The 12,633-nt window shown below is 40.2% G+C and overlaps 1 protein-coding gene across 3 annotated transcripts; it reads left to right on the top strand.

The window, feature by feature from the left end:
* Positions 1-7,103: 7,103 nt before the first annotated feature.
* Positions 7,104-11,425, top strand: Kprp (keratinocyte proline rich protein). Of its 3 annotated transcripts, XM_028784959.1 has the most exons (3): positions 7,104-7,136; positions 8,605-10,078; positions 10,206-11,425. In XM_028784959.1, exons 2-3 carry the CDS (start codon positions 8,633-8,635, stop codon positions 10,518-10,520), a joined length of 1,761 nt encoding a protein of 586 aa, XP_028640792.1. In that variant the 5' UTR covers positions 7,104-7,136; positions 8,605-8,632; the 3' UTR covers positions 10,521-11,425. The 3 variants fall into 3 exon arrangements, with proteins under 3 accessions (XP_028640792.1, XP_028640790.1, XP_028640791.1); XM_028784957.1 differs by having other exon boundaries at positions 7,123-7,136; positions 8,605-11,422; XM_028784958.1 differs by lacking the exon at positions 7,104-7,136 and having other exon boundaries at positions 8,633-10,091; positions 10,206-10,732.
* The last annotated feature ends 1,208 nt before the right edge of the window (positions 11,426-12,633 follow it).

Genomic DNA, 12,633 nt, shown 5'->3' with positions numbered 1-12,633 from the left:
AAGCCAAGGATCTGAATAAACAAGGCTCATGCTGTTGGTTAGATTGTATATTAACTTCCACAGCTTAGAGTCATCAGAGAAGAGGAAACCTTAACTTAGGAACTGTCTCTATCATGTGGGCCTGTGGTCATGTCTGTGAGCAATTGTTTTGATTGCTGATTAGTTTTGTACGGCCTATTGTGGGTAGTGCTATCCCTGGGAAGATTGTCATAGGCTATATAAGGAAACTATTTAAGCATGAATTAGGGAGAAAGGCAACAAACAACATTTCTCCATGGTTGCTTTTCAGTTTCTGTTTGAATTCTTGCCCTGACTTTCCTCAGTGGTGTACTGTGACCTGGAAGTGTAAGTCAAATAAACTATTTCCTTCTCTAAATTGCTTTTTATTATGATGTTTATTAAAGCAAAAGAGATTAAACTAGAATACATACCAATTGTGATGACCAAAAATATACTATGATTTAAAAATCATTTGACTCAAAGGGGAGTTCAGAGTTGCATATAGTGAAACTGCCTAGTCCACTTCTATGAAATCCACATTATATATAGTAAATATATACAATAAAATTTTATATTAGAAGAGTAATTGATTTATCCCTATATTAGCCTTATAAAAGCATATATGGATATTCTTTTGAATGGATATGACAAGGTAGTCAGGTTTTCAAATGTCCAAACATTTTATAAGATTTTATGTAAATTCACTTTTATTCTTTCCACAAAATGTGCATATAACTCCATTTAGCCGAGACAACATTACTTAATGTGCAAAATAGAAAAAATGATAGATTGGAAGCTTAATTTTAATTTTGGTTTCTATACCCATAGCATTATTTTTATATAATCTCTAATTATCAGTGTCAAACATCATGCCTGTCCATAGCCCTCCATCCACATGTCCATCTGGTGTTCACTGCTACTGCACTGCTGAGCAGGAAACAGAACTAAGTTCTTCTCTTTGAATTATAATCTTTTCTTTGCATCCATATTTTTGTCCTTTGATGCTCATGTTTCTTCAGCTATTTAGTCTCATGTCAGATACTTGTGATGCTTTTTTTTTTACCTTTGCCTACACCTTAGTTGACTTGAAGGAAAGATTAGATATAATAAGAATATTTATCTAATGAAGCTGTACTTGGGACAGAAGGCTCAGTAGTCCTCTTGCATCAGGCTAAATACCTGGAGTTTTTAAATGGATGAATGAAAAAGACTGTAGAATTCATACAAAAAGATTGAAAGATAACAAAGGTAACAAATACAATCTCTGTTTAAGTGCTGAGGCCCACTGCACCTCACTGTTACAGTGGTGGAGAGGAAGCTGAGACAGGAAGACTGTAAAATGATATCACTATGAAAGAAGATGAGTCTTTACTATGGAGACACACACCTGTTCAACATATAGAGAAGAAGAGGTGGCCAAGTGCTCAGTTCTAAATGGGACATGTACATTCTATCCCTTTCTACCAAGGCTCAGTGATCATATGGAAAGGAAGGATGGAAAGATTGTAAGATCCAGAGAGAATAGTTGACCTCAGCAAAACTAGTATTTGACAGACATGACAGCATAGTTAGTTTCATACATGAACCCAGAAGAGTATGCAAGAGATCTAGCCATAATTCATCACAGATCTGTAGAGGGTCATGAAGTCTCACCCTCATCTAAGCAGTTAAGAGTTACTGAGATAGGGAAAGTCAGCTTTCCTTAAGGATGCAGGTCTTGGGGGCTTTTCCTTTCTTCAGTAGTTGGTCACATATCCATGCACATACAGGTAGCACTAAGTGGATTCAATCCATGTAACATTTTCTTTTTTAAAAAAAGAGATAAAACGTCAAATTGGGAAAAAAGTGTTGGAGCAATAGGTTAGAAAGTGAAAAAGAAAGAATGAGGGAGGGACTTGATCAAAACACATTATATACTTGTATGAGTCACATAAAATATTTTTAAAACATATCTTTGTAGCATAGAGCATGTCTACATAGCGTCAGGAGCACTAAGATGTCACTAAATGCTTTCCAGGACTGACAATCCAGAGTCCTACAGGGTTATAAACCTGCAAAGCATCTGTAATGAAATATAGAACATCTCTATGTATCTCTAGCTCAAGTAACATACCTGTTCCTAGATGTTTCTTGCTAGATAATGTGGCAGTGAACACTTGTTTTGACATTGCCAAGCTTGAGACCTCCAAAATATCTTTGTCTTACAATTATAAAATAATGATATATATCACACAGAGAGTTTTTTTTAATAAAACCAATTAATAAATTCTTCCTGGAAGTAACACATTTCTAAATCTACCTACTGATTTCATCCCCTGTCTCTTAGGAACTACTGTTGATTTCAGTATTACCTTAATATATTATCATTGCTCATTTATTGTATCTCAACATGTAACAAAACAAATCAGTTTGTTTTTATACTAGTATTTAATGTGTTTGCTCAAACAAATACAAGACATGTACACTAGACTTATATATCGATATGTTCATTTGAAAAAAAATCAGAAGAAATGGTTTAATCTACAAGGGGAAATGTATCATATGCTGTGGCACAATGTCAGTTTCTTGGATACAGAGTTTTAAATGTCACAACCTATTTTCCTTGTGAAAACTACAGTTAGTATGAAAGACAGGAATGTAAATGATCAGAACACATAATAATCTCAATGACAGACATGCTTCAAGTGCTGCTGGAGTGCCAGGTGAATCATGGCCATCATGGTTTTGCAGTCAGAATCATTACCAAAGACTATCATTGGAATTGTCTCAAGGAATGAGCAACAGTTCATGTGTAGAAAGAGATGAAAGAGTGTTCTAGGAAGAAGAAACGACACATACAAAGGCTTGTAATATGGACTATCAAGATATGTGAAGAGAGTGAAACTGCTTTACATGAGTTTGTTTGTAGTTGTGTGTAATGGTGGGTGAGTGGGAATTAGTGATGCAGAGAGGGACGTGAGTTCAGAAATGTAGAAAAGAGCCAGCTCTTGAAGGATTTAGTATTTCTTGCTAATTTTTTTTAAAATTTGTGTATTTTTAAAATAGGAGACAATATAAAATAAATTAAATAACATAAGTAGCTTTTATTTTATTACTTTATTGAAATCACTCTTATGACTACTTTCAGATAAAGCCTGAATGTAGAGAAAATAGTGAGATCATTATACTAATAGGAGCACAGAAACCTGACATACATGTAGGAAATGGGGAAGGATATTAGCAGGTATATGGGAGAGGAATTCTGAAGCATGATGAAAGCTGTATAGGGTTTGTGTGTTGGAGTAGACTCAGAAATGGAGCCAGTGTGACTCTTATTATTGAACAAAAAGACTATAAGAGAAAGATCCTTCCAGAGTTCCATGACTTATTTTTGACTATTAAAATGTTTAAGATGAAAATCAACAATCAAACAAACAACAACAATTAAAATCATTAAAATAATTTAAAACCAGAGACTGGAAGGTCACATTAAAGATACATGTATACATCGCTTAGTATATGCATGCATGGAGTTGTTCTTGGGATGCAATCCCATATTACTTCTCCTCTTGATATAGGGTTCCTCATTGACCTTCTGTATTATTCCTTCAGCACTGGGGTTACAGGCATGCAGTAGCACATCTGAAGTTTTATTTGAGTGCTAGTCCAAAGTCATATCCTCATGCTTATGTGGCAAATGTTGTACTCACTGAAGAATATTCACTGTCCTGTGCCCACTTAGTTTGAAGATGCTGCCACATAAGAAAGAACTCTAAACTTTTTTAGAACAAGGTAATATTCCACATTTATCATTGCCTTCAGACAATCTCAGCACTAATTCGAGTACTTAATCAATGACAACTTTGTATGTAAATGTGTTGTATTTGTGTTTAGGTGTTTGTGTGAGTGTGGTATGTGCCAGGGGTTAACAGAGTGCATTTTTCCATCACTTGATACCTATATTTTTTTTTTTTCAGATAGGATCTCTCACTAAACCTTGAGCTCACAATAAGCAAGGCTAATTGTCCTATGAACCTCACATGTCCTTTTATCTTTGCCTTCCTGTTGTTGAGATTACAGAATCAAACAACAATGCTTAGACTTGTAAGTGAGAATGCTGGGAACCGTAACTCTGGTCTTATTGCTTGTGTAGCAGGAATGTTATAGACTAAGCCATCATGACAACTTTTAACTTTTAGAAATTTAACTTTTAGAAACAAAGTAGGAACAAGAATGTCAGGAGTTTACCATTTTGCTTTTAGTCCAATGACAATTCTCTGAAACTGTATTGTTGTCAACCATATGACTAACTCTAATATCTAGCTTTCCCCCCACTATCTTTCCTCTACTTCTCTCTGTGAGTTACGAGAAGTAATAAAACTTACAAGGCTCCTCTTGGTTATTCAGTCTCTAGTGATCTGTGATATGCAATTTCATGCTTAATGTTCTACTCATCTATCATGTGCCTATTAATATATTCATCTTATGTCAGGATATAGACAAACAGGAACACCATAGCTATGTTTTCCTTCAAAAAGTTGAATGGAAGAGACAGATGTTAGTATTCAACAATTCACATTCTGGTGATGTCAATTAGTTTCAGTTCTCAGTTTTCCTTGTTTGTAATTTTATAGGTTACTCATACATTATCCAAGTTCATGGAACTTTGGCTAAAGTTTGGGATCAGAGAAACAACTCATAGCAGAAATATCACTGGCTACGTAGTAGAAATGTCTAGGATTTAGTCTTTCCCAGGAAGTCATTGTATATAGTACCCAGGTAAATTTTTTCCACCTGGGGATCTTCATATGTAGAAGGACAAAGAAATACTTGGAAACTTTTGATGATTTTGGTTGATATGACACTGTGAAAGTCTATAATCCTATGGAAGTCTGGAATGATACATGGGTAGTGTTTGGAATGTGTGATGGGGACAAGAACTAGGACTCTCAAGTCACATTTAACTGGACAGATTTCACCTTGGAAGAGACCTCAGAAACATGATTGGCATGTTTACTGTTGCTCACAAGATCTTTCCTACCTACTATCTAATTTTCTCCCCAGTAGCACCTGCTAGGTGTTATCAGCCTCATCATTTCATGAAGAAAATGAAGCACAGAGAAGGAAATGGCTGTATTAAGTATTTTATATTAATTTTCTCATCTAATTCACACAAAAATCTTAAGACCTTTCACATTTACTTCTTCTCATCATATTTCTCCTCTTTTACTTTCTTAAGAGTTCATAGACAATAGATCTAGGTTTATGAAAGCTAAGTAGATTTCACTTCATCAGTCAGTACTAGAGTTCAAAATATATTTAAATTTACAATGTTTGCCTATAAGCTTGATCAGAATCTGAATGACTACAAAGGCTAGAAAGTGATGATTGAGGAAAGACTTTTGAGATTTTGTTTTCTTTTTTCAAGATTTATTTTTATTTATTTATATGCATGAGGGAGTGTCTAGTGAGTGTTTATGCACGTATGCATGTGAGTACTTATGCCTGGACCTGCATGTGGAGGCAAGGAGAGGATGTCACATGTCCTTTTTATTACTTATGACATGTTCTTCTAAGGCAGAGTATCTTCCTGAACCTGGGAATTCACAGTTTGGCTAGGCTGGAAGCCAACATGTCTACATCAGTGATCCTTCTAGCTTGATGTCCCCTAAAAGTTGGAATTATGAGCTTTTGTAGAGGATGTCTGGTAGGTTGTTAGGTTACTGATAGCATCTGAACTCTTATCCTCAGGATTAGAGAGTAAATGCTATTAAACACCAAACATCTCTCCAGCACAATGTTTGCTTTTTTTATAACCATAAAAAGGATACTGAAAAAATAATATAAGGAGCCTTACACTTTCAGTTGCATTGTATATATAGAAGGAAGAATGATGGGGACACATGCCTTTAACCTCCACTCTTGGGAGGCAGAGGCAGGCATATCTCTGAGTTCGAAGCCGGCCTTGTCTACAGAGAGAGTTCCAGAACATGTAGGGCTACACAAATAAACCCTGTCTCAAAAAACAAACCAAAGTACAAAACAAAACAAACAAAAACAAAAATAAAGCAACAACAACAAAAGAATGACAAATCTTTGTAGAATGGAAAATCACATATCCTATTAGTGGAAGGTAACTATTGTCAGTCTGATAAAAGGCAGACATCCCTAAACAGACTTGATTTATAAAGGAAAACCTGGAAATCTAGAACATTAACTAAAATCTATTTATTTAAAAGTACTAGTTATTAATTTTACTGCTGAAAAAAGTAAAGGATACCCAACTTGTTTTTTTATGTGGCTAATGGGGCCACTTTGCTAGTTTTATTCTGAACTGTGCTGTCTTCTAAGACACGGAGTGCCTTACGCTGCTTTGGAAGACTGCTCTATAGCATCAGCCAAGCACTTGCTGTTCATTCACTGACTTCTCAGCTTTAGACTAGGTCATAGCAGATGCACATTGATCCAGTTGCAGTTTTTGCTTGTGGCATGCTTATACTTGAGAAAATGTTAGATATTTTGAATACCATTCTTGGCAAGAAAGATTTGTATGAAAGAATAGTTGTAGTCTCCATGACAATTTTAAAAAGATTCATCTATTTTGCAGAAGAGTAAACTAACTTCTAGCTTAGTTATAAAGGTCCCCAAGCTGTAAGTCATCAGCATGAGACACTAGATGCAGCTCTAGATGACTCCACATTTTCCTCATTCTAAAGTTGACTTGATTTTAGATGTTAGGCTCAATTGCTTTATGTCAAAGAATGCTTCCTTCATTACTTCTATCTTGTGAGAATCTGAGGCAAGGAGAAGGTAGAACATGGAGTAATTTTCTAGGAAGGATGATACCTCAATGCCTCCACACCACCTTCACCATTAAATCTTGCTGGGATGAAGAGGAAGCTGATAGGATGAAAAATGAGGAAGAAAATAATCTGCTTCTCCATAGCCTGGAAGCTCTGACACCAGGGAAAGACACTCCCAGCTCTGTAGGTGACTAGAAGGACAGCACACAGGGAGGAAATTAGGTGGTGGAATGTTACCTTGGGCAGATGCCAACCAGTTGTCTCATGGTCTGAGCCAGACCCACAACTCTTTATATAAACACAGCCTTCTGCCCAGATGCCTTAGCCTGAATGACTTTGTGCCTGCTGAGGAGGGTGAGTTTGGAAGCTATGTCCTGGGATCAATCTGGGGGTGATGGATATTCAAGGGGTGGGTTCCAGAACTCTACAGACTAAGGAATGATTAAGGCAGAAGCTGGGGCAGAGGGACATCAGTCTGAGGTGGAAAACTGACCAAGGATTATAAAATGTGTAGAGTTTATGGAAATAGAGGGGGCTTTAAAGTTGGTATATTTATCTTTGATAGTCCTGGTCTTTTATCCAGGTACCATTTCCCTTTGTTAGGAACTTGTTGTCCCTGGAGAAGAAACAATATTTATTTTGAGTGGGTAGAGGCACAGAAGGATGGATACAGTAGTTATTTGCTTTATACGAGTAGAGGCACAAGAGGACGGATCACCCTCTGTAGGTAACACAAGCATAGGCACTTGCTACAAATGGAAAATGTCTAGCTCTGTCTTCCAGGGTAAGAATTTTTGGTATTCTGAAAGTTTGTCAGACATGCTTTGTTGTTATGATTCAATTGTCAAATTAACCCTGTGCTTTGCCAGTCACTTGGCTACTTCAACAGACAGGTGGCTCTGGGAAAAGCAGATAGGAGTTACTGTATTTTTTTTTTTCTAGCTAAGGGTAGTATAGGAGTGTTTGCCTGAATGCCTTAGGTTATACTGTGATGATCTTGCTATGTAGTTCCATAAGTGTTTCTGACTCTTCTTACATGACTGTAAACCCTTGAATATGATGAGGAATATGATAGTCTTTGGGTTATCTAAGCTTAATTAACTCCATCCTGCATCTCAGAGAGTCTGAGGAGAAAACATTTCTGAAGACAGCTGACTGTCATCCTCCAGATCATTAATAACAGCAACCTGCCTGGGCAAGTTGCCATGTTGATCCTAAGGCTGATGTGTTTTGTATATGAAGTATATATGAATTTTCATATTTCTGTGAAAATCTATTTAAATTAATTCACCTAAAGAGATCGAATGCCAGGCATTAAATATTAAACACAAGGCCTGACAGGTTCAGAATCTGCCTGGATCTTTCGCTAATTCAGTGGACTCTGATGTAATGTGAACAAAGATAATGCCTGTGCTCCCCCAGCCCTGCCCCATGCTCATTTTCACATGTGGCTTGTGTATAAGTTCCTGTGTGCATGGGAGCACAGACAGAAACAAGCTGTTACTTGTTTTTCCTATAGGACTGTTTCCACCACTTGACTTTTTTTACGTGTGGAGACTCATCATCACTGCTCTCTGGTGGCAGACATTGGTATGCCTACATTTATATCCAGCTATGCAGAATTGAGCCATTTGGGCACGACCAGGGCAGGTCTCATGAACAATAGTGACTAGCATGGTCTCAGCTAAGTCAGTAAGGATCCTTGGGTGAAGGTTGAAGGCACATAATGAAAAACCAGAGAAGACGCCAGGCTTCTGGTTCTAGATTCCAGCTCCTCACTTTCCATCTCTCAGCCTCCTGACCCTGGTTTCTCTACCCTCAGGTCTTGCTCACCCACCTGCACAAGGACCATGTGTGACCAGCAACCCATTCAGTGTTGTGCGTCAATACCCCAGTGCTGTGTCAAGGGTTCCTCCTTTGGTCCCTCACAGTTTCCCTATGCCAACAACCAGGTGCTGGTGGAAGCTCCATGTGAGATGCAAATTCTGGAATGTGCTGCACCATGCCCAGTTCAAGTTTCTCAGACTCCGTGCCAGTCCAGTACCACTGAAGTGAAGGGTCAGGCTCCATGTAAGACCACCAAAGTTAAATGCCAGGCCCCGTGCCAGTCAAAGACCACCCAGGTGAAATGTCAGCCTAAGATCACTGAGATAAAGTGCCAGGCTCCCTGCCAGACTCAGGTTTCCTGTGTTCAATGTCAGGTTCCATGCCAACCTCAGGTTTCGTACGTACAAGTCCTACAACCTCCTCAGACTTGCTATGTAGAGTCTGCTCCAGTGTACTATACAGAAACTCGTTATGTGGAATATCCGGTTTCAACCTACGTGCCTGCTCCAGCTCTGCAGCCTGCCTACACTTATGTAGAATGTCCCACAGTGGGCCAGGGCCAGGGAAGTTTCTCCACTCAGTACCAGTATCAGGGCTCCTATGGTAGCTGCACTCCTCAATCACAGTCACGGGGTTCTTATAGCAGCTGTGGTCCACAGCGTCATTCTCAGGCTTCCTACAGTTACTGTGAGCCCCAATTTCAGTCTGGGTCCTCTTACACCAACTGTGGCCCCCAACGCCAGTCACAGGCTTCCTATGGTAGCTGCACCTCCCAACTCCAGTCTCGAGCATCCTACAGCAACTGCTCCTCCCAGCGTCGGTCTGGGGCTTCCTTTAGCACCTGTGCACCTCAATGCCAGGCCCAGGGCACCTACGGAAGCTTCACTGCACAGCGAAGGTCTCAGAGTACCAGTCGATGCCTCCCTCCTCGTCAGCTCCAGCCTTCTTATCGAAGCTGCTCTCCACCAAGACATTCTGAGCCCTGTTATAGCAGCTGCCTGCCGTCCAGGTGCTCTTCAGGTTCCTACAACTATTGCACTCCACCCCGTCGCTCAGAGCCCATCTATGGCAGTCATTGTTCTCCTCGGGGCCGCCCTTCAGGCTGTTCTCAAAGATGTGGACCCAAATGCAGGATAGAGATTTCCTCCCCTTGCTGCCCAAGGCAGGTTCCCCCACAGAGGTGTCCTGTCCAGATTCCTCCCATCAGAGGAAGATCCCAGAGCTGTCCTCGGCAACCTTCTTGGGGTGTCTCCTGCCCAGACCTGAGGCCACGTGCAGAACCACACCCATTCCCAAGGTCTTGTAGGCCACGGCGTCTTGATCGGTCTCCAGAATCATCATGGCAGCGATGCCCAGTTCCTGCACCACGTCCATATCCACGTCCAGTGCCATGCCCAAGTCCAGAACCTCGCCCACACCCTCGTCCAGTGCCTTGCCCAAGTCCAGAACCTCGCCCACGCCCTCGTCCAGTGCCAAGCCCAAGTCCAGAACCTCGCCCACGCCCTCGTCCAGTGCCATGTCCAAGTCCAGAACCTCGCCCACGCCCTCGTCCAGTGCCAAGCCCAAGTCCAGAACCCTTCCCACGTTCTCGTCCAGAGCCATGCCCAAGTCCAGAACCTCGCCCATTTCCTCCATTGCGGCGATTTTCAGAACCCTGTCTGTATCCAGAACCATGCTCAGTTCCTCAACCAGTGCCACATCCAGCACCGCGCCCGATGCCACGTCCGCGTCCAGTTCACAGTGAGAATACAGATCCTTGTCCACAGCCCTGTCCTCATTCACAACCTTGTCCACATCCAGAGCCAATGCCAAGTCCAGTGCCCTGTTCCAGCCCAGAACCCTGTGGGCAACCCATTCGTTGTCCCAATCCCTGCTCAGGTTCCAATCCCGTTCCTCACCGCCAAGAACTAGGCTGTCATGAATCTAACCCATGTCGCCTGGATACTGAAGGCCCGAGATGTGGCTCATACAGCTTCAGCCAGCGGCAAGAGAGTAATGGCAGCTGTGAATCTGGTGATGTCTTTTCAGGATCACACTGTCTAAGTGGTTGTGGAGACCAGGGAAACACCTATGGTGGGAGGAACTGTGGGGCTTATGGTGGAGCAAGGGGAGCCTACTTTTAAACAAAAATATAGCCCAAATGCTCCTACATTAGGTTTTTTAGAGTATTTCCAACTCTCATCTGGTTTAATCTTTCCATAGACATTGAGGTGTTCCCTGCTTCACAGTTGTTATTCAAATTCCTTTCATGTCACCTCAGGTTCTACACCTGACTCTCTGACATCATTCCAGCCTTGTGTTTCACTCCTCCTCTTCACACAGCTTTAATTCTAACTAGACCAGCTTGGCTACTAGGATACTCTTTGGGTGTTCCTCCTGACAGTCTCCAGATGCTCTTGTCTCTGCAGAGGCTTCCTCAGCATGAATCATTTCTCAGCTATTTCTCAGGATCCAAAATTGTGCCCATCTTTCAATAACTTCTTGAATCTTGTTGCTATTGTCTGTTTCCATCCATAAGAGCCTACTCTGACTTCCTAGGGTTCACTACCCCTAACATCATTCATTTAGAAAGTGCTCTTCAACATTCTTGAATTATTAAATTTTCTTTGCAGTTACTGCTGTTTCTGCCCAACTGGATTGTAAACTTTCATGTAAGTGGAGTCAGTATATTGTTAAATATCTGTGCCTATCTTAGGTCAGGTAATAGTTGAACAAGGTTGTGGTTGGCAGCTTGAATCATGTTCTGTCCTGTTGGGAAAGTTTAGGATCTGGGACAATAGGAGGATACATAACAATAAAAACTGGATATATTCACAGTCTGTGTCCTGAATAATGCCTATTCTTTATTTGATGCCAACTTGCTGAGATGAAGCAACTTTTTACATCAGGGTAAAATGCATATAGCAGAATTTACCTTTATAGCTATGTTGGGGAGTACAGTTCAGTGGGGTTGCTTATACTCACATTGTTGTATTACTATCACCACCATTTATCTATCTTACAGGACAAAAACTCAACACTCCATTCTCCACTTCTCCTTAGCCTCTACACAACACCATTCCATTTTCCATCTTTTAAAATTTGACGCTATATGTGTCATAGGTAGACTCATACAGTATTTGTAATTCTTTGACTTGGTTATTACACTTAGCACAATGTTCTCCAGGTTCATCTTTGCTGTAGCACGTGACAGCTATTTAAGGTGGCAAGGTACTATATTGCATGTAGATAATATGCTTTATTTCTTCAGCAATGAATGGCTAAGCACATGAGTTGCTTCCATTACTTGGCTGTACTTAGTAATGGTTAAATCAACATTGCTATAAAATACTTCTCTGAATGTATGAATTCAATTCATTTGGATAGAGATCAAGAAATAGAATTGCTAGATCACATGCTAATTCAGGTACTGCCATGTTGCTTCCCACATGGGTGATATCATTCACAGTTCCACCCCAGTATGATCATTTACAGTTCCACCCCTACAACATAATTCACAGTCCCACCCCAGGAGCATCAGTCATAGTACAATTACAGTCAGTGCACAGGTCCTGATTTCTCCACATTCTTGTCAACTTTTGTTAGTTTCTGAGCTTTTCTTAAATAACAACCATCCAAATATGATGTAGCTGGATTTCATTGTAATTTATTATTTTGGTCTTTGGTTATTGTATCATAATACAATTGTATCACAGCCTGAGCTTTCCTTAATCCAGAAGAAGTGGCTTGGCTTATTTTTTTTGTCTCACCTTCCCATCCTTGTTCTCTGATGGAATGATGGAGCAAGGAGGGTGAATCCCACACTAGGAGTAAATGTTACTAAATGTTTCCAGACCTGCACTTGGTAGTTGCCTGTACGAAGGTTACAGTCAAAGACATAAACCTACCCCACTGGAGTAGGAGGTTGGACATGTGTGGGTTCTCTGGAGATATGGTTTCTTTTTGAATTAAAATTTTGCATTTATTTGTCTATTATTTTGTTATACATAAATCAAAGACTTTCAGATTCAGAATTCATCAGAAT

Source organism: Grammomys surdaster, unplaced genomic scaffold (assembly GCF_004785775.1).
Source record: "Grammomys surdaster isolate TR1022 unplaced genomic scaffold, NIH_TR_1.0 124976, whole genome shotgun sequence".
NCBI lineage: Eukaryota > Metazoa > Chordata > Mammalia > Rodentia > Muridae > Grammomys > Grammomys surdaster.
Note: the sequence above shows the minus strand (reverse complement) of the source record. Positions and strands in the feature narration are given on the sequence as shown.